This window comes from Armigeres subalbatus, chromosome 3, assembly GCF_024139115.2.
Source record: "Armigeres subalbatus isolate Guangzhou_Male chromosome 3, GZ_Asu_2, whole genome shotgun sequence".
NCBI classification, from domain to species: domain Eukaryota; kingdom Metazoa; phylum Arthropoda; class Insecta; order Diptera; family Culicidae; genus Armigeres; species Armigeres subalbatus.
The window spans coordinates 81,637,996-81,664,590 of record NC_085141.1 but is presented as its reverse complement, the minus strand read 5'-3'; the positions used below and the strand labels follow the sequence as shown (position 1 = coordinate 81,664,590).

Here is a 26,595-nt window from a genome sequence, read left to right as displayed (position 1 = left end):
GTTGGAGAGGTATTACTCGTAATACCCCCACAGAGTGAGGGACCGAGTGTATGGGTGAGCACACAAGTAAGTCTCGCATGGTACGCATGGTCGGTAGTGTTAGAATGACTGAAGTCTGGTGAGGCCTGGCAGGAGTGTCGGGGGCAGATACCTCTGCGGCACCTCAGAAGTAGGGGACACGAAAGTCTCGCTGCGTCTGGCAGGAGTGTCGGAGGGTTGATGCTTCTGCGGCACCTCAGAAATCGGAGACATGTAAGGTAAGTGGTGCCGCCCCGTTGCAGGATGGGGAGACCACCACACTGGCTGAGGACTATCTGGGCTTCGAAATCTCAATAGGTGGGTGCTGCCTGCAAAGTACCTTACAGAGACCTATTGGCAGTATCAAAGCCTGGGTAGGTGAGTGTTAGGCACGCTTGACGTGCCGGGTGTTCCACACCCAAACGATGCACAGGAGGTGCACAGAGTGGATAAAAATGGGAGATGGGGGTATCACAACCCCCACTGAGTGAGTGACTGAATGTCAGGAGAGTGGTGCACAAGTGGTGCAAGCGATTGGGACTGAATGTATGAGCGAGCACACAAGTCAGACTCGCACGGTACGTATGGTCAGAGTGGCTGCTTAGGCAGTAGTGTGATCCGGCTGCTAGGGACGGACTGAGTGAAGTCTCGCTAGGCCTGGCAGGAGTGTCGGGGGAGAGATACCTCTGCGGCACCTCAGAAGTAGGGGACACGAAAGTCTCGCTATGACTGGCAGGAGTGTCGGGGGGTTGATGCTTCTGCGGCACCTCAGAAATAGGAGACATGAAAGAGTCTGCCTCGTAGCTGAGGTAGGAGCGGCATAGGAGCCACCAACCTAGGGTCGCCTCCGGCTTGGTAGACAAGTGGTGCCATTCTGTTGCAGGACGGGGTGAGCACCATACTGAATGAGGACTGCCTATGTTGTGAGATGGCGGCATGGGGGTACCCCCTGCAGGGTACCTGATCTTCTCGTTGCAGTCAATCAAGCGGCATAGGCAGGTGAGTGTTGGGGCACATGTGGTGCCAGTATGTCTTGTGCAAATGTGTTGCATGGGGAGTGTCGAAGAGTTGAGGCGCATACGTGCACTTGTGTACGTCATTGGAGGGGGCGCAATGCCCAATAGTCATCCCCCGAAGTATTGCTTAATTGCGGGCCGGGGGAATGACTGGAGAGGAAGGAGTTGGTTTTAGTGGGTCGGGAGTGGTGATCCCATCCCCACACTACCTGGGTTCGCCTCCCCAGGTGTCTGTTTGCAGATTTCCATTACCTTCGTTAAATAAAAAAAAAAAAAAAAAAAACGGCAGGCCCTTGCATTAGGTCTCCGGTCACGAGAAAATAAGAACTGGTTATGTGTTAGTGTCTACATTGAATCTAATTTTACACTCCCCCATCGAGGAGTGGAATGCTGTATACTTCGACAACCTCAGCAACCTTACAAAAAAATTCGGTCAAAGACGGGTATTGAACCCGGACCCTCCACACTTTGCACATCTAGACTGACGCGCTAACCATCTGGACTATTTACCAGATGAGGAACGATGTGACCAAAGGCAATCATGATCCACGTTTCATGCTATGCGGATGCGACAAGTGAAGGGTAACAGGGATAGCAATGAGTGATACGAGTGGAATAAGCACCATGCATATTTGTGTCCTTTTCCGTCATCAAGCTAAATGGAATCGGGAAGATTGTGTGGGTTAAAGTTATATTGCTGTACACGATTCATATACTTGTCTAGGAGGAGCCAACGAGATTCGTTTGGATGTATTGATCGAAGCCAAATAAACCGACTTAATGCAATGAGCTGTATTAACAAGTATGACATGCTCTGATCGGTTTGAATGCGAGATTTGATACAAAATGCAAAGAATACAAAGAATGTCACACAGAATTGTTTTGGGTGTACTTGAGGTAAGCGAAATGAATTACAGACTAAGTGTAAGTGAACAAATAGAGGTCGAACTGGTGTAGTTCCTCCACTATTGGGTCTATTACCATATCCCTATTTGTGGTGAAATACGACAAGTGGCAATGATAGAAAGCAAGTAAGTAGAGTAATAATATAGTTGAAATTCAATACCATTGTATATATCCAAAGATTTTAAAGTACAAGATAGTCCACTCTTCATTTTACCATACAAGTCGCTGGAGAACAACTTTTCTGTAGTGCAGCGCCAACTGGTGAATAGAAGTCAAACTATTTTAGTAAAAATGATCAAAGTATCCTTGAATTTTTACTGTCCTATTGTCAACAACAAACATGTTGATTGTTGACAGAACTCGAATACATAAAAAATTGCCAACGATTCTGAATTATCGATGTATTTCGACAACGGTCTGATAAATAGAGCAACTGGAACAGATGTCAGGGCCCAAGGCGCAATTGGACCCCTTGCAACGGTTTCTTCACGCGCTACCCGAAGAAGATTCCCAAAAAAAGATCGGTTCTGAAGACCCCAAAAAGACCAAAAGGAGATGCGTCCCCAGAACCCGTGTAATTGTGTTGCCATTTTCCTCCAGGTCACATGCTTTTCTATCTGTTGAAAAGTACGAAAAAGTTAACATTTTTTCTTTTCTGTGTTGTAAATTACAATTTATAATGATCCGAATACTTTTGGATTAGGTTGGTTCGTTGTGTCCGAACTAGCAAAACCTGCACAGCATATTCCATAGAAATGTTTGTTCATGAACTTGATTATGCAGTATTTTTCTTCGGTGAAGGCTGCCGGATGATTAAGGATCCATCATGTTTGTTGGAGAAAGGGGCCGTAGTATAGGCAATAGCTCGATGTTTTTGAAAACAAGGATGTTAAAAACCAAGAAAGAAAATATGAAAGGCTTTAGATTTTAATGAATTTAGCCATTTGAGGTTTCTGGGAAACAAGCCAGCATAAGCACTTTTTTTAAATCGTTACATTGGCTCTGCGTAAAAACTATTATATTTCCATCAGATTATTTTATCACAAATAAAAAAACGGGAAAACGGAAAAATCCCTGGATGGCAGCACTTTGATTCCAATGCAATAAACCGAAAAGATGATATTGTTTTGATTGTTTCGGAAGCAACGATGAGCTTCTACACGTTAATATGGAAGCAAAGGTTCGCTTTAACGCGTCGAATTAAAGGCAACGATGCGCCGCCACACGTTGATTTGATGAAATAGTTCGACCGCCATCCGTTGTAGCGCTAGAGTCGTGTTCGCCTGTTTTTGGCAAGAGTGGACTATATTTTTAATATATAATATTTGATATATCTTAGCAATAGAATGATATTCTCACAGGATTTTAAATCGTCTTCTGCTTCTTCGTTGGCATTACATCCCCCACACCCACTGGGACAGAGCCGCCTCGCAGCTTAGTGTTCCTTCATTAAGCACTTCCACAGCTATTAACTGCGAGGTTTCTAAGCCAAGTTACCATTTCTGCATTCGTTTATCATGAGGCTAACACGATGATACTTTTATGCCCAGGGAAGTCGAGACAATTTCCAATCCGAAAATTGTCTAGACCGGCACCGGGAATCGAACCCAGCCACCCTCAGCATGGTCTTGCTTTGTAGCCGCGCATCTTACCGCACGGCTAAGGAGGGCGGAAATCGTACTAAGGAGGATTTTAAATCGTACTTGGTTCAAATTGCGAAAGAAAAATGAAATTCTTTGAATAGGTATGATAATAATAGCCCTTTTCATTACATTTCACATTCGCCTCTGACGTTCGGGACATTTCAAATTACATTGAATAGTTTTTGTGGGTGTAAATTTAGTAAAACTCTTTCTGAATAAATTCAAAGAGCTCGTAGCAGCTTGGGTTTGCTCCGAGCCATAAACTCGATAAAAATTATAATGAATTGAAACAGATTTTACGACCGTGATTGAAATGAATGATTTGTTTATCGGCTTTATCGGTCAGTTCTACTCAAAGTATGAGGAAGTAGATAATCGAAAGATAATTGAAAATCATCAGATTGAAAGCCGTTCGCTAGGGCGCGAACAAGTATGAAAAAACTTTTGAACAGCACAACAATCGAAGCGGGAATCTTCTTGCCTAACGTCCTGGTTGTGGATGGCTTCGTTAGTGGTATAGAAACCATCGTGCCAAGACAGGCATGCTGTGGAGTGTTGGTTCGATTCCCGCCCTAGTAAGGAGAAAACCTTTGGAAAAGCAGAAAATTCTTCACGTGTCCTCTGGGTATTGTGTATAGCTAATGCTAGGTGCTAAGAATTCAATCTGTGCGACCTATGGTCGAAGACGGTGGTCCTGCATTTGTCCTCTATCAACAAAATCTGTGATTTGTTGAGTGTTGAAAATCGAGTGTTGAGTGTTGTGATCGAATTGAAAGAGGAAGTGACATTCATAGATATAACACTAGAAACGCGGGAGATATAAGAACACCGTACTTTTTGCATGGAGCTTCACAAAATTCTTTGTTTTTTAAGGTATCAATTATTTCAATTCGATGCCACATATCAAACGTGCAACTACATTATCACAGTTTAAGGGACTTTGTGTTTCACACGTAAAAGCTGCCTTTTAAGCAGCTACTTAGTTGACTTTTTATAATTCAATAAATTTTGTATCTTGACGAAGTTTGACCTACGGATTGTTTGTTTGGACAATTGTATTTTTTATTTATTGAGGCACTGATAAACTGTTTTGGTCGCCTCGATGATGATGATGGATTTTATATATATATATATATATATATATATATATATATATATATATATATATATATATATATATATATATATATAAATAATGCTCTGTTAGGTCAGAGTGTTGAAAAAAAATACATTTATTTACTTTAGATAATTAATTACAATGATTCCACTTTAAATTCACACTTAAGACTGCCTGAATTTCCCTAACGAAGAACCTTTTATTAATTAAATCTACTTAGTCAGCACAATCGATCTCGGTACGAAGTCCCCGTCGATATCGTTCGATCCGTTGTTGTCCGCGTCAGCTGTTTCCTCGTTGCTAGCCGGATGGGTGGCTACCTGTCTCCTCCGTTGTCCTCCTTCTCCTGTACATCGTCCGCTGGGTCGGTCGATGTGGCATGTTGGGTGGCTAGGTTTAGAATATCTTTTCCTAACGTATATATATATATTGACGTAATTGTAATTTGACTTTTTTTGTGTAGTCTACAAAAGTTTTGCATTTTAGTATAAACTCGAAGTATCACTACCGATGCTTACATATGAGAATGTGTAGAAGAAAACAACAGTTTTTTTTTCTTAATTTACCTTTTTTGCTGGGAAGTAATGAAAAGTTATGTAATTCATATCTGTGATGGTAATCAGATCGTTTTTGTTTTTTGCAACCCTGATTAAATTGTTATTATACCATTCAATTAATTATCATAAAGATAAATCGTCTAGCTCAAACCTTTGTAGGGGTATGTGGCGGGACCATCATCATCATCATCATAACATGTAGCTTAGACAATTGTTTTTGTTGGTTCCAGTTGACTAATTGCATAATACTAAAAGTGAGTTCTTTCTGAAAGTTAGCAAAGTCAACCATAAACATAATCCATTGGAATGAATTTCATAAAAAAAATTGGCTTCACGTTTCTGAATTATACTCAAACAAGAAACTCAAATATTTTGCCCCAGGCTGGCATAAAAATTGTCTGGTCACTTTATTAATGTAAATTTGTGGTGTGCGCGTTGGTCCTCCACGATCATTGTGCAGGTCTCGTGTCCGTAGAAAACTATCGGTCCAAAAAGCGTTTTTTTAGTTCTTATCCATAGCATATCTAATATTCAAATGATATTTTTGTACAAATTTTTGATTTTGTTGCCTGTTCTTTCGAGCTCTCACATCAATCAAGTCCATATCGTGTATTGTTATTCAGTTTATGGCTTTTGTCCGAGTAGGTATGCAAGTTTACCCAATTTTGAATTTTCTGAAACAGACAAATACATTTTTTTGAGAGTCCAACAATTTAAAAAATGTTCGAAGTTTGAACTTCTTTTCATTCACACTTTCGGTACTATGTCTCGTTCTGTACATGTTCCCTCGACTTCCGTTTTTGTCGTCCTACTGACTAAATGGAATGAAGTTTCATTATTGTTTTCTTTTTTCAAATTTACATAAATCCATCCCTTTTCACCATGCCTAGCAAAGCACGTGGAAAACCAAACTGCAAAAATCTACCCTAGACCTGCCCATAAACATTTTCAAACGGTGTACACCCCCAGTTCTGCACTCCAGAAGCAGCAAAAAAATCCCATCACCAGCAGGATATTGTCAATAAAGGAAATAATCGTGCAGAAGTAAAAAGCAACTTTACTGGCGGAAGAGAAAAAAGTAACAACCAAGGCCATAAACAAATCTGCACCACATCCCAGAACGTGGCGTCAGCCTCGTGGCTTCGTAGATACCGCGGCTTCTGCATCCACATTAGCCATAGTTCCGCAGTGAAGATTCTATCTCTCACGGGGATAGTAGCTCTTGCTGTTCTGAGTACCTTCAGTTCAGCGCACGGCTGACTATCCGAGCTTTTATTGCAACTCGCAAAAAAAATAGTAAAGAGCGTGCAACCTAGTAAAAATGCAACGAAGAAAACAACGAGTAGGTAGTTGATTATTTCAGAGTAATTTAATTTACTGCTGCTTGCCTTCGCGGAAATTTTAAGAAGCCAGAAGCTTCTTGATGAAATATTAAGTAGGTAAATGTGCATAAAAATGTGCCTCACTTGGGTTGAAGGGTCATTCAATAATCACGTCCGATGTATCGTGGCAGAACAGGTAGTCAATACAATAGAAATTATTTGCGATGCTCAGAATATAAAAGACGGAATGGTCACATTTTGACTCAATTAGCGAGCTGTTTTATACGGGTCCGCGACGTTAGGCTTAAGTACGTTAGGCATAAGGACGTTAGGCATAAGTGCGTTAGGCATAATGGACTTTAGGCATAACGGATGTTAGGCATAATGTACGTTAGGCATAATGGACGTTTGGCATAATTCTGCCTTCTTTATGTCATAGACTGTTCTTTGGGTCATTTTATGCCTAACGTCCATTATGCCTAACGTCCATTATGCCTAACGTACATTATGCCTAACGTCCGTTATGCCTAGCGTCCATTATGCCTAACGTACTTATGCCTAACGTCTTTATGCCTAACGCTAACGTACTTATGCCTAACGGGGTATACCCGTTTTATACTGACATGCATTCACAGCCTTTACTGCCATAATCACACGAAATAACGTTTCCCTATAGCATAACTGGATCTCCTCATGATATTTTATTGCAAAATATTGATATTGTTGTCTGATCTCTTACCTCTTATATCAATCATGTCCTTATTTTTGTTTGTCTTCATTATAGAGGTTTGCAGCCCTGGGCTAGCTCACCTCTACATCATTTCAATACCTCATTTTGCTATCTAATCAAGATTTGATATTATTGATCTATTTTCGTCTACTCAGGATACGTTCAAATCCGTTTTCCAATTTTCTCTATAAAACATGATTGTTTTTTTTTTGCCATATTTTCAGATAACAGTATTGCTTTAAGCTGTTCAACACGAAGCAATTATCAAATACTGTGTAGCTCAAGAAGAGTCACTTTTCGTTTTTCATTATTCCAGCTGTTTTCACCTTGTGATCTCTAACATCATCAGGAACTTTAGGCCATCAAGTTTATTTTTTCAATCAATTTCCAAATATTTCAAAATTTATATCCAACGGAAAATGATTTTTTAACGATTATTTATTTGCATAGTATTTGTTATTATCAGACAATACATTATCTACACTAATGATTGCTGAAGTTGACTGCCCAAAATGCCCTCCTATACCCCTCGAGTTGTAGAGCCGCGAAGTCGTTGATACTCCTACTCTGTAGCGGCGGCACCGATCCCAGGCTCGGGTTGCAATCTTCAATTGTTTCATCCAGCCAAACAAACCGCACAACAGGGCAACCGGAGGGAAACCATTCATCATGTTAATTGTGTAAAGTTGCAATTTTCCAATAATTGCACCGACCCACTAGCTGACGATGCGACGAAGGCTGATCCAAATGGAGCAAACACCAACCGTCACCAACAAGCGGGGATTGTTCTTCCTCGGCGAGTGAGGGAGAACAGTCTGAAATGGAACAACTAGTGAAAGCGGTCATTATAAAATGTACATATTACATTTTGATAAAGTAGTAATGATCATCAGCCAAGCAACATTTTAAATCAATTAATAGTGTGTTATGATATAATATTTTTAACAACGTTTGTGCGATTGCAAAAATGATTTTGTAATACAAAGAAATGTTTACATGGAAGCTGAAATCGAAAAAAATCAGCAAAATTGACCACCGTCTCCAATGCGAAAGTATTGTCTTGGTATACACGGTACTGGTGGTACGAAATGGTTGTATCGTTTATGTTGATTGCTGGGTTCAGATTCAACGTTTGTTTACGCCAACTGGAATTTCAGTTGTAAGACGTAGGGCATGCCAGACAGTTGTCCAGGAGAATGTCGCCTAAGCAAGTCTGAATGAAAGTCGATGTTAAGGGAGAGTGTCACATGGGGTGAAACGGGCACCGACATGGTTTTTTTAGCATTGAGCAATTCGCACATATTCGTAGGTGGTACAAGCCAAGACTATTATATGAGCATCACTGGGAAGAAATGGACTCTCCAATAGTCGAGATCTGTCCTGGCCACGTCCTGCGAATGCCGAGGAAGGGAAATGATGGTTAGTTGGACAGCTACTTAAGAAAGATGCGGGGAACTCTACGACCTCTCATAGACGCCACGGGAGTTTTTGGGATTGTGTTGAAGGTTATAACAGTAGGAATCGTTTTGGTAGAACGTTAAACGCAAAAGGAACTAAGACAGAAATACAAATTAGGAAAGGTACGAGCCAGGAATTGAACCCACGACCTCCTGCCAGGGTTTGCAGAAATCGTTCTCGATAGATAACGAACAACGATAAAAGAGAGGCAAAAACCTTTTCGAAACATAACAAGCCATTAAAACAAAAATATCGCACTTGTATACAAGTTGGAAAAAAAATAAACTGATTCGAATAGGTGGCTATCGAAAAACGTTTCTCATGGTATGCTACCTATTGAGAGTGTATACAGACATGATAAGTGAAAGATTTTCTTATTCTCCTGCTTATAAGGCGTTTGCGGAAAAGCCATCAGAGTCCGAGTCGTATCCTCCACCGCGGTAAGCTCTTTTGACGTAGGACTACGTCTGTCTTTTCTATATTGGGGTACACTTTACGATTACGAAAATCGGGGACCGTCTCGAAAATATGATGAACTTTAAACTTTAATATCTCAGCCGTTTCTCGATGGATTTTCAATTTTTTGAACCATTCGATCAAGGATGAGTCAACGCATTTTTGTATTTATATGAAAATACTGATTTTTAACTATTTTTTTAATGTACATGCATCACTAGCACTAGATAACTCGGACGGTCGCTTAGAAACTCGTTTATTTTAATTCGATTGTCGGTCGGCAAGTAAATGCCGCGTTGGCGTAAGAAGGCGTTGCAATCAACGACAGCGACCTAGACGAGTCTGAGGACGAGGAAGTCGAAGAAGGACAGAAGCAACAAGCTGCTCCGAAGAAGAAACCTTAACCGATAATGTTGAAAAATGTCTCCCTTGACAAGCTGATGAAGGAGCTGGAAGCGTTTTTCGAACGTGTTTTCTGTGAATTTAAGCTCTGCCGGGTAGACACAAAAGTGTCCACGGCAACCAAAAAGGACTACGACGTCGTTATCGGGTACCTGAAACGGCGAAAAGCGCAATACTACTCACACGATTTTGCGAGTGAGAAACCGTTCAAGTCGGTGGTCAAAAGACTGCCGGACATGGACACTGGTGCTATCGAGGCGGAACTCATAAACCGCTACAAGCTACAACCACTGGGTGTTTTCCCAATGGAGCGAAAGGAGGAAGGAACAAGAAAATACCTTGACCGGCTCTGACTGGTACATTTCGGAAGGGCACAGTAACGGCTGGTGCCCTAAGGGCAGTGTGTTCCATTGGCAGGGTTGTCTGCCGTTGGGAGCCGTACCGCGGTACGCAAATAGAAAATCAATGTCAACGCTAGAGGTGTGCGCCGACAGTTTTTGGCACGCCGCCGCCGCCGCCGACATTTTTGCATCGGCGCGCCGCCTTCTTAAAATGTGTCACGCCGCTGATCTATAATTTTCCACGCCGATTCAAAGAAGTTCGCAGAATTTTCAGTGGAAATTCCAAAGATTCAATGGAATTTCCGTAGAATTTTCTGATTGATCCGTACAGGATCACGCTGCAACTCCAGATAATGTTTCGAATTGATTGGAACTTTTTCGAAAAATCATTGATTTTTATTGAAAATTCCAAGCAATTTCTTGTTGAAATTTCGAAAAAAAAAACTCTCCGGAAAAACTAAGAAAAAAATCTTGTGGAAATTGCGAAGGATATCTCGTGAAATCCAGAGAATTTTTCGTTGAAATGGAATTTTTGAACGGAAAAAAAGTCGATCGGCAGAAAGCCATTTCGCCAAAAACCACAAGGCTAAAAAGTTGTTTGACCGAATATGTCGTTAAACCGAATAAACCATGTGGTAGAAGACTAAATATCTAGCCTATAGTTATTCAACCGTAAATGTCATTTAGTCGAACAGTTTCTTTGGCTAAAAAAAACGGTTGACTGAATAGCTCAATTGGCCGAATATGCCCTTTGACAGAAATGGTCGTTATTCAGAAAGCGCAATTTGCCCTAAATGGATATTTAGCCGAAAGTGTCGTTCGGCAGAATTGGTCATTTGGAATATTTTTATAAAATTAACGGAAAAAATATTTCGAATTTCGCCTGAAAAGACTGACCAACTTCCCCAGATAATTCTTTAAGTTTTTCTAGAGTATATTCAATTGTTAAATTGAAAGTGAAAAGAACAGATTTCGCAATAACGGTTTTCGGACCACGACGTGGCCGACTAGCAAGCTGGGCAATTCCTTTCGAGGAATTGGCGCTAAAGCCAAGTTTTTAAGCGGAATTTGTTCTTGTTTTGCTTTTTCAATATTTTATGATGACTCCACCGGAAGAAACCGTTATAAGTTTATGGAAATTTTGCATAATTCAGGAAAAAATTGTATTTATTTATTGCTTGTATCCTGGTTTCTTCATTGGCAAGTTCTTTTTTTTTGGAAAATTTAAAAATTTTCAGAGGGAGTTTTAATTTTAGTTTAGACCATATAGTCAAAACTGGCCATCCGTTTGGCGAAATGGCCTTTTTGTCAAATGGTCATTGAACAAAATTCCGTAACCTCTCTACTTTTTAAGCTGATACTGACCCTGATTATTTTTTTTTTATGTCTTTATTAATGAGATTTTCAGCCCGCGGCTGGCTCATCTCAGTACTGGCCCTTAAACCAAAATTCATCTAGCCAAACTCCATTAAGCCGAGCCAAACTGAACGTTTATCTGAAACTGAAACTATTATTAGGTCGAAAATGGTTTGACCGCAAATGTAGTTTGGCCGAAAGGAACATTCGGTCGAACTGGTAATTTGACCGAAACAGTTGTTTGCCCTAACAGGTCGTTTGACTGAAAATGCCGTTCAGCCGAAAAAGTCGTTTTTTGTTGTTTTAATTGGCTTTTTTCGGTGACAATTAAATCAAAACAGCAATTAAGCGTTACGCGTTTCGGCTTACTACGCTTCAGCCATCATCAAACGCCTAAAATCACATTTATTACAATTTTCACAATCAAACAATAATTCACACAAAATACACTTACTACTAGCTGGCAACCTCCTAGCTGTTCAGTCAGACAAACATAACTATTTTTTCTTTCTTTCCTTTCTCGCTAATCTCTACCACCCAAATCACAACCCATCGATTACGTAATTTTTCTCACTCTCAGTCATTCGTCCGTTCTCTCCTCTCAGGTATTCTTCTCAACTCCGCCAATAGACCGTTGTAGGTTGTATCAAATATACCACACTCCCGCTGTAGGTTGACCGTATGCGCGTCGCCTTGTTTTTTTATTTGGAATACTTCCGCAATTGTTCTGCTCGCCTGGTCTTGTATTCGATTCAAAATTTTAGTTTTATTGAAGTCGAATACATGTCCCTCTTCCATGAAGTCATTCCTGTGTTCTGCGATCCTCACTTCAAGCATTCTTTTCGTTTGGCCGATGTAAACCTTGTTGTCGTCCGTTCCACAAGGAATAGAATACACCACGTTTTTCTGTTTTCCTGGTGGGATCGGATCCTTCATTTTGCTAAACAGTTTGTGTTTTATTTTGTTTTGTGGTCTTGAAGCAAGGATGACATCATCTTTCTTTAGGATTTTCCGCAATTTCTCGCTGAGACAGGGTATGTAGGGCGCTGAAACATATTTCAGAACCTGATGTTCACAGTCGTTCGATTGTAGCGAGTTGTAATGCTTGTGGACTCTTTCTGATTTTATCCTCTGTATAAACCACAGAGGATAATTATTTATCCTCAAGATGTGTGTTGCTTGTTTCAGCGCATCTTCACGTTTTTCAACACCTGTCAGTTTAATTGCACGGTCAATGAGAGCGATCGCCGTGTTTTTCTTGTGTTGGAAGGGACTATGGGATGTATAGTCAAGGTACCTTCCATTTGACTGCTTTGGTAGCCAGGTAGTTGAAATGCTGTTGTCCTTTCTTTCTAACATCATGTCAAGAAATTTTATTTTCCCTTCCATTTCTACTTCAACAGTGAATTGAAGTCGATCATGGAAGCTGTTGAATGTGTCCACAATCTTTTGGATGTGTTCATTCTTAGCAACACACATGCAGTCATCTACATACCTTCGATACAGCCTCAAACTGATTTGCTCTTCCTCCAGTTTGTTCCTGCACTCCTGTTCCAGCTTTTCCATAACCACGTTAGCAATTACTGGGGAAAGTGGAGATCCCATGGGTACGCCAAACGTTTGTCCATATACCTTTCCTTGGTATACAAAAAAAGTCGACTCCAGAACCAGCTTGACAGCGTCAATGAAACTCGTTTTGTCTATGTTGGTATGTTGTTCCACTTCCTCCCATCGCTCCTCAAGACATTCCAATGCAAAGTCTACTGGTACATTTGTGTACAGTGAAACCACATCCAACGAGAAAAGTACCTCATCCTCGTTTGTCTGAAACCCCGTTATTTCCTCAGCAAAATCGAAACTGTTGCGAACATGGGACTCGGTTTTTCCAGTTATGTTTCCGAGTATGTCCGATAGGTACTTTGCAATGTTGTATGTCGCTGAACCAATTGTAGATACAACCGGTCGAAGGGGTCTGTTGTCCTTGTGAATTTTCGGCGCCCTACATACCCTGTCTCAGCGAGAAATTGCGGAAAATCCTAAGGAAAGATGACGTCATCCTTGCTTCAAGACCACAGCCACAAACAAAAACACAAACTGTTTAGCAAAACTGTTTAGCAAAAAACAGAAAAACGTGGTGTATTCCATATCTTGTGGAACGGACGACAACAAGGTTTACATCGGCCAAACGAAAAGAATGCTTGAAGAATGCAGAAATCCACGATCGGGGTTGGCAATCCACTTCATGGAAGAGGGACATGTATTCGGCTTCAATTGAACTAAAATTTTGAATCGAATACAAGACCAGGCGAGCAGAACAATTACGGAAGTATTCCAAATAAAAAAACAAGGCGACGCGCATACGGTCAACCTACAGCGGGAGTGTGGTATATTTGATACAACCTACAACGGTCTATTGGCGGAGTTGAGAAGAATACCTGAGAGGAGAGAACGGACGAATGACTGAGAGTGAGAAAAATTACGTAATCGATGGGTTGTGATTTGGGTGGTAGAGATTAGCGAGAAAGGAAAGAAAGAAAAAATAGTTATGTTTGTCTGACTGAACAGCTAGGAGGTTGCCAGCTAGTAGTAAGTGTATTTTGTGTGAATTATTGTTTGATTGTGAAAATTGTAATAAATGTGATTTTAGGCGTCTGATGATGGCTGAAGCGTAGTAAGCCGAAACGCGTAACGCTAAATTGCTGTTTGATTTAATTGTCACCGAAAAAAGCCAATTAAAACAACAAAGAAAGTCGTTTAGTCGAATAGGTTATTTGGCAGGATTGGTCATTTGGTAGAAAATGCCATTTGGCCAAAAGGGATGTTTTGCAGAAAAGCCATTTTAGGGCCAAAAGGCTCTTTCTGCCAAACGGCATTTTCGATTAAATGATGGCCGAATGTCTTTTTCGGCTATATGTCACTTTCGGCCAAACTACATTTCCAGCCAAACCATTTTCGACCTGATAACAGTTTCGGATGTACGTTCAATTCGGCTTAATTGGATTTGGTTAGATGACTTTTGGTTCAAAGGCCAGTACCGACTCAAAAAGTAGAGGTTACAAACTTTCTTTCAATAGTCGTTTGACAAAAAGGCCATGAGTCGTAAATATCATTTGGCCAAATGGATGGACATTTTTGACCATAGTATCCGTTCAGTAATTGACGTTTTGCTGTATGACCCGTTGGGCCATTTTCGGACAAATGGCCAATCCTGTCAAACGACCATTTCGGCCAAACGACATTTCTGGACTGATGACCTATTCGGCCAAACGACCTGTTAAGAAAAACGTCTTTTTCAGCCAAATTTCCAATTCGGCCGTATTCTGATATCAACCAATGACATTTCCAAAGAATGTCTTATGGGCTATATAAATGCTAGTGGTTAGTTAACTGCAAAATGTTTACGTTTTAGTTAGCGAATGTCCTTCGATAACTGCAACGCATTCTAGACGTCAAACGGTGGTCAGTCGACGTCAGGTGCAACCGAAGTGTACCAGATTGTGCAGCGTAATACAGCTATCATCGACTTTGACATGGTTTTCAAGCTCAGCAAACTGTTGCAACTATCGAATTGCAGTTAAAAAGCATTTCAGTTATGTGACTTTTTTTTCCTGTTATATGATTTGCAGTTATCGAACGTCATCTGTGCAAAAAATTTCTCGTAGAAATCCAAAGAAATTCTTTGAAAATTCCGAGCAATTTTTTGTTGCAATCCAAAGATTTTTTTTATTGAAATCTACATTTAGAACAATCTTCCACGGAAATTCTTAAGAACTTTACGTTGAAATTCCAGAGAATTTCTCTCATTTTTCCCTTGAAAAGAGTCAGAGTCTGCCGCAGATATTCTGAAGAATTTCCTGTTTTAACGTTTGCCGTGGCAAACTAGTTGTCCATATTTTAGAATAATAAGGACTGAGAAAGCTAACGTTGAAATACTTATTTTACCAGCCGTATTCTTCTACAATTAAGAAAAATTGTTTGTATGTTATTTAAAAAATACTCAACAGGAACTTTCCATGGATATTCCGAACATTTCCTGTAGAAATTTGGGTGAAAAGAATTGGGTGAAATCAAGAACAGCCTCCCCATCACGGCTCGCCCAAACGGAACCGGTACAGTTGGACGAAGGTAACATTGAGGATCTACTGCCCGATAAGTACAGTGTTTAAAAGCCCATAGAAATCTTGAGATGGTTTATGAGATGGTCAACGCACTTCAAAAATGTCAAAACAGACAAGAGCAGATCCGTACCCTGGGTCGTTTTATCATCAGGTATGGCTGTTAAACACATCAAAATTCTACTATGGAATGCCCGCTCTCTGGTAGGAAAACGTGAAGAGCTAATTGAGTTCCTCATCTCAAACTAGATTGACGTGACCGCAATAACAGAAACATAACTCTAGCCAAACTCAAACTATGGACTTCCCGATCACATAGTCATTCGTCTGGATCGGATATCTGGCCGCAAGGGTGAAGGCGTTGCCATTGCCGTCCGTCGCAGTTCAACACTCTCCCTATCTTCAATACATCCGTGATCGAAGCTGTCGATATCACCAAGCAATGCACCAAGGAGCTTAGTACCCAATTCAAGCAAGACTTCATCAAGATGACGAGAATAAGAGGTAAATTTGTGTTGGATGGAAACATGGGGCCTCAGTGCGCATCTTCTTTCGACAGCTCTTTCGTATGACAGTTTGCATGGTTTGCTCGTTTCGAGTCGAGGTGCGCAATGCCACCCCTGTATGTCACGGACTAGAACAACACACGATCTAATGTCAACGGCCGGATGCTAGCGGAAGATGCTCATGCAGGGTACTACACTGTCCGTGCGCCGGACAACCCCACCTACCTACCACCTTAACCTTAACTTCGATAGTGACCTCGCTACCACTGAAGACATCGACCGATCGCTGGAGGAGTTCCAGGGTGCCATCCACACGGCCGAGGAGGAGTGCGTCAGAATGGTACCAGCTGTAAGTAGATTCCTTGTGATGGATAACACTACCAAACGTATCATCAATTTGAGAAATGTGATTAGAAGACAATTTCAAAGAACTCGAGAACCGCTGAATAAATATTTAGTCAACAAACTGATCAAAGTCATTTCGAAACGCATTATTAGGTTGAGAAACTAAAAGTTTAGCAGGGATATAAACAAATTAGCGCCTCTTTCTAAACCATTTTGGAAAATTTCTAAATTGCTCAAATCAAAACCAAAACCAATACCTCCTTTAAAAGTGAACGACACCCATCTAATTACCCCAGCAGAAAAATCAAATGCGATTGCATCCCATTTCGCGTCATCTCATCAACTAGGTCAAACAATGGTTAGCCCGCTAGAAGACAAGGTTCTTAGGAAGCTTGAAGCAATTAGAATAACAAATTGCTATGTACCACAAGACAAGAAAGTCACTCTGGATGAGGTAACTAGTGCTATCAAATCCACCAAGAACATGGAGGCAGATTGTATATTAAATTTAGTACTTAAAAATTGAGTACCAGAACATACGAATACCCGACTAAAGTTTCAAACACATGTTTGGATCTTCAGTACTATCCTAACTGCTGGAAGCTGGAAAAAATAGTTCTTATTAGAAAACCAAGCAAAGATCCAACCAGTCCAAATAGTTATCACCCCATTAGCCTGCTTTCACCTGTAAGAAAATTATTTGACAGGGTAATATTGAACCGTATATTTGAACATGCGGAACGAAATAGAATCATCCCACCCGAGCAGTTATTTTGGATTACAAAGAGGACACTCAACTACCCAAAAAAGCGAAATTTAAGCACTCATATTTCTATAAATAAATTTCGAAGCTCCGAGGGCCATCCTGCCCCAGATTCCCCCAAACAGTGAATCAGCTTTTCGAAACAGCGAAAATATTGTACCGCACAACGAAGCCCGTAAATGGACCTTGTTTCCATGAATCTCTCCTCTATGCTCTTGGGAAGTAATTTCGTATAGTTGCGACGAGGGGAGGACGGCTTAAACGATTCTGTTCCTGCTTTCGTTCTTCTTCGGAGGCAATCCCAAAGAAGAATGGAGATGTACTTTCTCACCCGTTTTCTGTCGTGAAGGTGGCTCGTTTGTACGTAGTTTAACTGTTCTGCTGGCAACTTCAGTCACCGCGTGGGAGGTTGAGCGCTGTGCCGAACAGCCATCAGCAAGCCAAGGCAAGTACGGTCGTGGATTGCATAATGGGTGGGAGTTCTCCATTCGCGCTCGGTTCACGCTGGAAAACGGGAACTAGAAGTTGACTGGCAAAAATATGGCCATTATTATCGCTTCAGGGTTTGCATCTTCCGTTCTTCGCCACCGTTTCTTGCTGAGTGATTGCAGGTGGTAAAGTCTTTTTGTACAACCACTCCCCGCCTAGCTACCATATCTACCATGCGGCTGGATTTAGCTATTTATAATTAATGAGCGCAAAAAATGTAAGTTGGAACGGTATCGTGGGCTGCGATCAGCAACGTTGTTGACGGAAGTATTCCGATCACACCCAGTTTGAACACTTTGCACTTCCCATGTGGCCAACTCCTGTTCGTGGATGTTGCAACTAATTATCATGATAGAGTGCAATTTAACTAAACACATGCATGTCTGCCACAATAGACGCAAGAAATGCAGCACAAAATTCGTGCCACATATTTCTGGCAAATTGGTTGGCACCTGATCCCTCTATTGACTTGGCACTGCACCGAAAGTACAATTGTGGGAACTCCCTGCCCTAGCCTAACCGCAAGGGGGTGTACATCGTTGATGAATTTTAACATTATGACATTTCGTCACGTAATTGCACCGAGCTCTAGTTCCGACGAAAAAACAGCAAAAGTCATATGCTCCAAGAAAAACCGAACGAGGGGCGATGAAGTAATCGAACGGAGCTGGCTAAGAAGGTGATGAATGGCGCCCATAGAGCCGGGTTAGTGTGCTGCTGTGGGGGAGTTTGCGGTTAATGCAGTAACCGCAGATTAATCCATCGTTTTCGTATTGGGAGAGCGGTTAGATAATTGTGGCTCGATTTGATACCCTTCACTTGCATGAAAGCCGGCGGAGCAGCACTTACTATGGAAGAGAAAATGAAAACTGGTAGCGTGGCTAAGGTATGTAGCTTCGAAAATGCGATATTTGGTGTTGAATAATCTAGAGCTGAGGCCGTCACCCGCCTACGAAATTGAATTACATTACCTACTGGAAAAAGATTGGTTGTGCTGAATAGCGATTGGTGCGAAAATAACAAATGCGAATATATATAGGAGCCTAATGAGTGTCTATTGGCATATCAGGATCAATGCCAGCGAGAAGCAAAACAAAATAATTCTTTCGACTATGCGTTAAGCATGGAGGCGGTAGACCCCTTTGCCAAGGGGGTTTGGTGAGCTCGCCTCTCAGGGAGGCCCAAAAAGGCGAAAGGCACCAACCAGCGGCAAAAGAGAGTGCCAGCCAGCCTGTGCCTTCGGCACAAAGGACCGAAAATCCCTGGCAGCTGGTCAGTAGGACAAAGCGGAAGTCGAACGCATCTCGACCCGCAAAGAAAGCTAAGGACAGAGGCGAGGCATTGTTGGTGAAAACTGATAAGGCAAAGTACGCTGAAGTCCTTAAATCAATGCGAGCTTTCGGCGCTGGGTCAGGACGTGCGAAGCGTCAGGCGCACCAAGACCGGTGAAATGATCTTGGTTCTGAAACGCGGAGCGCAGGCTAGTGGGACTGACTACTGACTACTACTAACTACTACTACGATTACGTAACAGGAAGCTGGCCCAAAAGGTCTTGGGTGACGACGCCGAGGTGAGGTCGTTGGGGGCGGAAGTGACCCTCCAGTGCAAGCAACTGAACGAAGTCACGAACGCGGACGACGTCGTCTCTGCCGTCAGAGACCAGTACGGTACAGAGGTCGACAAGACCTCTGTACGCCTAAGAGGCGGTCCCTTTGGCACGCAGGTAGCCTACCTTAGGTTACCGGTTGCGGAAGCCAAAACGGTAATGGAGCGAGGGAAGTTGAAGATCGGCTGGTCAGTATGCCCAGTGAGCAAACTTCAGCCACCTTCAGTGGACAGCTGCTATCGGTGCCTAGAGTTGGGACACAAGTCCTACAACTGTAAGGGACCAGACCGTAGCAAACTGTGTTGTCGTTGTGGTGAGGAAGGGCACAAGGCGCATGAATGCGATAAGGCACCAAAGTGCCTCATCTGCGCCAGCAAAAAGAAACCCTGTAACCGTGTTATGGGTGGATCTTCGTGTCCCATCGGAGAGAAAAATAAGAATAAGCAGTGCGAGTAACACAGCTGAATCTTAACCACTGTGCAACCCTGCAGCTGCTGTGGCAGTCGATCTCGAAGTCGAGAACCGATGTCGCCCTTCTGTCCGACCCGTACAACGTCTCTGTCAATAACGGCAATTAGGTGGCGGACGGGTCTAGGATGGCGGCAATTTGCACGACGGGCGGTACCCGATCCAAGAGGTAGTACACTCCTCTGCTGAGGGCGTCGCGATATTTTTTTAAAACTTTATTTAGGTGTTTTTTTTTTAAATTTTTGATTAAGTTCAGCACCGGCAGGGGTGTCGCGATAGCCAAGATCAATGTTCTATTGTAGCTGCTATGCCCCACCAAGGTGGCCATTAGAACAGATCAACCAGATGATCGCTAGGCTATCGTCTAACCTAGTGGATCGTAAGCCGGTCATCAGAGCAGGAGATTTTAACGCTGGAGTGGAGTGGGGCAGCCGCTGCACCAATTGAAGGGGTCAAGCGTTACTAGAGGCACTATGCGAAGCTCGACGCAGTGCTAGTCAATGATGGTTCCGCTAGCACGTTCAGAAGGAACGGGGTCAAGTCATGGATTGACGTAACGTTTGTCAGTCCTGTTCTGGCACCAGACTTGAACTGGAGGGTGCATGAGGGTTACACCCATAGTGATCATTTAGCAATTCGCTTTAAGACCAACTATGGCGTGCAACATCTGAGGTGCGGGGATCCCTGTCAGGTCCGTGGGCGGAGAACCTGGGACTGGAAGCCAACACTGAAGGTCTAAGCGGGGATGCGTTGATAGATGTCCTATCACGCGCGTGTGACGCCACCATGCCGAGGGAAGCCCTGGAATGGCTGACGCCCGGTATACTGGTGGAGTCTCGAGATTGCGGCCCTTCGATCAACCTGCCTCAAGGCTAGACGAAGGATGCAACGTGCCCGCACCGAGGATGAAAGAGCGGACCGCCGTGAAGTGTTTCGAGCTGTGAAACTGGCCTTTAGCAAGGCCATCAAGAGCAGTAAGAGAGCGTGTTTCGACAACCTATGTGAAGGAGCCAACGTGAATCCGTGGGGTGACGCCTACAGGATAGTGATGGCCAAGACCAAAGGGACCTCTTCCCCCCTAATGGTCCCCGGATAGATTGACGAGGATTCCCGTCCCGAGCCACAAGTCCCTGGCCTCCTGCACACAAGGCAATATGGGTGCGGCCGAAATGGTGGCTCCGGTGACGAACGAAGAGTTACTCGCGGTGGCCAAATCCCTGGTAACGAACAAAGCTCCAGGGCCTGATGGAGTTCCGAACAGCGCTCTCAAAGCAGCAATCATAGCGAACCCAAACATGTTCAGGCTAGCTATGCAAAGATGCCTAGATGAGTGTAGATTCCCCGAAAGATGGAAAAGACAGAAACTGGTGTTGTTGCCGAAGGCCGGGAAGCCGCCGGGCGACCCATCGGCGCATAGACCAATCTGTCTTATAGACACGACGGGCAAGTTGCTAGAGAGGATCATCCTCAACAGGCTGACCCCGTACTCAGAGGGTACGAACGGCCTGTCAAGCAATCAGTTCGGTTTTCGCAAGGGTAAGTCCACGTTGGACGCTATTAACTCGGTGGTAAAGACCGCCGAGATAGCGATCCAACAGAAAAGGCGAGGTATTCGATACTGTGCGTTAGTGACACTTGATGTGAAAAACGCATTCAACAGCGCAAGCTGGGATGCCATCGCGCTCTCGTTACACCGGCTTAGCCTGCCGGTGGGCCTGTACCGGATTTTGGAAAGCTATTTCCAAAAGCGTGTATTATTATACGAGACCGATGCTGGTCAGAGAAGCGTACCGCAGGAGTTCCGCAAGGTTCAATACTGGGCCCGATACTATGGAACCTTAAGTATGACGGGGTTCTGAAGCTAAAGTTCCCTCCTGGTGTTAAGTTCGTCGGCTTCGCAGATGAAGAAACTTTGGAGGTCAACGAGGAGTCCGAGGTAGATCAGAACGGTGGAGGATGGGATGTGTGAAGTAGCGTTCGCATCAAAGCGGAGTTTGCGGCTCCTTGGGGTCGTAATAGATGACATGCTGACCTTCGCCAGCCATGTCGACTATGCGTGCAAGAGGGCTTCGACTGCTGTTGCGGCATTATCGAGGATGATGTCCAACGGTTCCAAGGTGTGTGCCAGTAGACGTAGGCTACGTAGCCGTATCTATTCTTATGTACGGCGGCCCGTCCTGGGCGGAAGCTCTGGGGATAACCAGTTACCTGCGGAAGCTGGAGAGCACCTACCGCACGATATCACACGATGCAGCGAGCATGATACCAGTCGGGCTGGTGCTGATCATCCGGGAAGACGAGGAGTGTTTCGAGCTACGTGGCAACAGAGGAGCCCGTGAACGCACCAGGGTGACTTCGGCAGATGGCAGCGCGACTGGGATAACTCTTCTAAAGGTAGGTGGACCTACCGGCTGATACCTAACATATCGAGCAAATTTGTTGACATCAAGGAATGAGCCTCCAATATAGCTCTGGTCCCCACACCCTTCTTCTTCTTCTTCTTCTTCTTCAATGGCTCTACATTCCAACTGGAATTTGGCCTAGCTTTTCAACTTAGTATTCTATTAGCATTTCCTCAGTTATTAATTGAAAGCTTTTCTATGCCCGCCATTGCATGAGTATGTATCTTGTGTGGCAAGTACAATGGATACACTATGCCCAGGGTGTCGAAAATGTTTCCAACCCGAAAACATCCTAGACCGGACCGAGAATCGAACTCGCCATCTCCGGATTGGCAATCCTACGCCTTTGCTCGCAAGGCTACTGCCCAAGTAACATTTTAAGTTTTATCATAGTCTATTAGTGGATTTGGAGAACAAATGTTCAAGACTAGCAATAAAACTAATATCAACCTCTTGATGACCGCTAAGTGGACCACTCTTGAGAACGTCTTCAAAGAATGTTCAGAAAACTGCCAGGAAACCGCTGTCAGGAGTGGAATTTGACCAATGGATTTTATTGTTAATGAACAACAATATTTTAAATATGCGAATGATCAATTGGGAATATTGTGTTTAAGATATTTGAGGAACATGTAACAGAAAAAAATGGTTTTAGCCATTCGAATGACCATAGTTCATGAATTTTAACATCAACATTATGCTCATGTACAATTCAATTAGGCCGATACAAATATTAAATTTATTTTATGTCCGACGGCTCTTGGAAGGTAAGAGGGGGGGAATAAAAAAATAACAAGGAAACAAAAAAAAGTCCAAAATGCAATTATTCCGTGCAAAATTTAATGAATTTAATAAAATATTAATGAAAACAAAGAATATGAATATTTGTAACATATTTTTAATCAGTAGTGAATTTAACATAAAATTTTATATAAATAAAAAAATACTGAAACTTATTTCTGAAGAAAATTTGGTTTTTGTTTTTGGAAAAGTGCAAGTTCTTGCACAGGTTCGGAATTGCAGACTCCCCGGGCTACATATACGGAATACATGGGTGAAGTCTGAAGTAGAATCGGTGGAGCACATCATATCAGCATGCTCACGTTCCTAAAATGATTGGAACGCCAAGCTTGTTAGCGGCATAGTTATGACCTCGGACAAACCAATAGACAGGATACAGGACGCGAAATTCAGCCATGCAAGAAACATGCACCGGTGTGCATACGAGGTCATTGTGGCTCATCTGAGGTCTTCTCAGGTGTCTGGTTGTAGATAAGAGTTAAAGTTCCACTTTTTATATGAAAAACTAGCAGACCTTACGAACTTTGTTTCGCCTAAAATTAATTAGTTTTCGAGTTATGCAGAAATTTATGCTTCATTTGTATGGGAGCTCATCTTTCCAGAAGAGGGAGGAGTTTCGAACCACCACTGAAACATATTTTCCCTTCCAAAACCTCCACATGCCAGTTTGGTTCCTTTTGTATGGGAGCCCCCCCTCCCTTCTATACTAGTGAGCAAGAATGTTATCGATCATTTAGTAATTCGCGTTCGATCATTTAGTAGTTTGCCAATAACTCATTCCAAAAGCTGAATTTCCAAATGTGTTGTATGGTGGACTTCAAGTGCGAAGGTTTTTCTACAACTCTGCCTAATGGTTTATTGCTATAATTCAACTAATAACGGAGTTATAGCGCTAGTTGCAGTAGCTTAAACTAAATGATTGTAATTTTGTAATCATTTAGTCTAAGTTACTGAAACTTTAGCTGTAACTCCGTTACTAGTGGTATTCAAACAACGAACCATTAGGCAGAGTTGTAGAAAAACCTTCGCACTAGAAGTCCACCATACAACACATTTCGAAATTCAGCTTTTGGAATGAGTTATTGACAAACTACTAAATGATCGAACGTGAATTACTAAATGATCGATAACATCCTTGCTAGTGAGGGGTCACGAATTATCTTAAGAACCTTCCCCGGCCCCAAAAACCTCTGCATACAAATTTTCACCTTGATCTGTTCAGTAGTTTCCCTGTCTATAAGGTGCAGACCAACAGAAATTCATTTTTATGTATATAGATAGATAAAACATTCTTCCAAACAAGTTCAAAAATAAACTCTATAACTATGTGTTTACGTATAGCGATGGGTATTATTACATAGGCTATACGGCACTGGGATTGGGTTCCATCCTTGACTTGGGCCCAAGTTTGATTCTTAACGACTTCGTTTATTTCTCTGTTAGGTTTCCGTCGCCAGGTTATATCAGGTCTGCCTCTGCTGCGATGTCCGGCCAGATTCCTGTCCAGCGCTTGCATGCAGATTTCGTCTCCGCTCGTACGTGGTGTGAAGCCGGCCTACGTCCATTCACACTGTGGAGTTGCTGTTGATATTGGATTTCGATGGCATTGTCGATGGGGCTCAGCATTCCAGTTGTGAGGCTACCAGGCCCGAGCTGTAAAACGTAGACATCGGCTGATGCATACATGCAACTCTATATGAACTCTGCTGATACGCACCAGGTATCGCTGGCATATAACATCACAGATTTCACGTTAGAGTTGTGTATTCGAGGTTTGGTGCAAGGGCCTGTGCCGATTGGATGTTATATGTTGATCTTGGTCCACCACCCGACGTTGGCTGGATTTGGTTTTTGACCTTCTCCACTGTTTGTCCGGCTACCGTAGAGTTGGAGTTGTTCATATAAAGCGATTTGGTCTTGCTGACGTTTATGAGTGGGAGTGTACGACCAGGTCATTCAGTTTACTCTACATGGTAGAGCGCTTTTACGTTGGTAGAGCAGTATCATCTTCTGAGTCGAGGTCATTCGATTGCTCTATGGTGGTGGGCTGCTAGAGCGGCCCTTCATTTCGTCGATTACGATGAGCAACAACAACAACAGAGATACAATACATTTATCCTTGCCTCACTTTAGCGACTCCATTGCACAGGACTCTCGATTTTGTCTAGACCTCCCTGGGACGCCCACAGTTTTTTTTGCGATTCAGACAATCGAAGGCTTCTCCGTGACCAAATGGGGGGACTCTTGAAATTCAATGACCTACTCCAGGATAATGCGAAGCATGACAGTATGATTCTCACATGATCAACCGGGCCGGAATCCTGCCGGCTGCCGTCAGAGAAATGTCAACCGTTCCCTATATACGAATTAGGATAAGTCGTCAGAACTTGAAGAAGTTGTTCTAAGCAGGGTTGTAAATTTTCGGCAGCACTGGATGAAGGTGATGTTTTTTTTATATCATGTTTTTATATTCTTCCTGCTTTGAAATCAACCTCACATTCCCGGAGAGGCAGAAAAGTAAACAACAGAACTCACATCACCCACTGCGCCGCGAAGATGAAATTTACCACAGCTAAATGTACACATTCACCCAGCAAATTGAAAAAAATCACCACGCGTTTAAATGGGCCACTCACAGTCATTCGGTACGGCGCGAACTGAGCAGCCTGTCAGAGCGACTTATGAGTGGCTGAATGCGAAATTGAACTGTCGGTGTTGGGAGTGATTTTTCGGCTGCACCCAGTCGCACTCACCACGGCGGCGATGAAGGCGACTGCAGATTATACTGAGATCCATGTTTTTCACTGCATTGACTGTGAAATATTTCTACCCTGGTTCTAAGTGGTCAAGCCAACGTTTAAACTGATCAGTTAGATCGGTGAGTGACTGACATTTGACTGGCGTTTGACTGTCATCTTCTAATTGACGAGATCCGACAACGCATTGCTCAGATTCAGCGGCTGGAGGAGAGGCTCGAGCAACGAACCAACATAGATCGACTAGAAGATCTGAGAAGAACTGAGATCGTTCGTTGAAGAACTTGGAACTCGGGTAGTGCATGTTCTGTAAGGTAGCAGTGTAGAAGAGAAGTGGGTGGCGAAGAATGCTTTTATCGAAACCGGCGAAAACAACTTGGGTGAGATTCGCATTAAACGAAAAGAATGGATTACGCGGCGAAAGATTTAGGAGCGTAGAGTAGCAAAGACTGAGAAACAAGGAGGGTCAGAGGAGTAAATTACGAGTCCCGTCAACGGTATGTTTATCTGTAAGTGGGAGTCGGGCGCTGCTGAAAACAGGACAGTCGGGCATAAGTGGACATCCAGACCGATGAAGAAAGGATGGCTCAGCATCCGAAGATTATTGCCTCAATTACTCACTGACTTGGACAGCTAAAATGTTGGTTCGAGCACTACAAGTCTCAGCCATCCGACGCATGAAATCTAAGGAGGCCCTCAAGGTCGATCGGCTTTCGACGGAGGTGTTCAGGGCTAACCCTATTCTATCTGTGCGAATGTTGAAGCAACTATTGTGCAATATCCGCTTCGCATCATTCTGGAGCAGGTCAAACAGGTTGAAGTGTCCCTTTATTTGCAAAATATTTATTGACTACGGAGGGGTTCATATTGTCTGAATTATGAAAATCTGTGTGGCGCCCATTAATGCAAGCGATTTACAGATAGGGTCGTAGCTTCACCGACCCCATTCACATAGTCGCTGATGTGAAGTAAAGACGTATTTCATCTCCACGGTTACTTCTCATCGTAATCGATGAGATCT

At 42.9% G+C, this 26,595-nt stretch overlaps 2 protein-coding genes across 3 annotated transcripts in view; both read right to left on the bottom strand.

Annotated features, from left to right (window-relative positions):
* Positions 1-26,595, bottom strand: part of LOC134225421 (uncharacterized) — an 850,799-nt gene that overhangs the window by 592,486 nt on the left and 231,718 nt on the right. The gene's annotated exons all lie outside the window — the stretch shown is intronic.
* Positions 11,899-13,378, bottom strand: LOC134221765 (uncharacterized). Its single transcript, XM_062700950.1, has 2 exons — positions 13,330-13,378; positions 11,899-13,259 (listed from the first exon to the last, which is right to left on the bottom strand). Exons 1-2 carry the CDS (start codon positions 13,376-13,378, stop codon positions 11,899-11,901), a joined length of 1,410 nt encoding a protein of 469 aa, XP_062556934.1.

What these genes read in the sequence shown, in the direction of transcription:
- LOC134221765 (XM_062700950.1), bottom strand. Translation starts at nt 13,378, where the DNA reads ATGACGTCATCTTTCCTTAGGATTTTCCGCAATTTCTCGCTGAGACAG. An exon ending in CAATTTCTCGCTGAGACAGG is followed by an intron (nt 13,260 to 13,329) that starts GTATGTAGGGCG and finishes CAATTGGTTCAG; the next exon opens with CGACATACAACATTGCAAAG.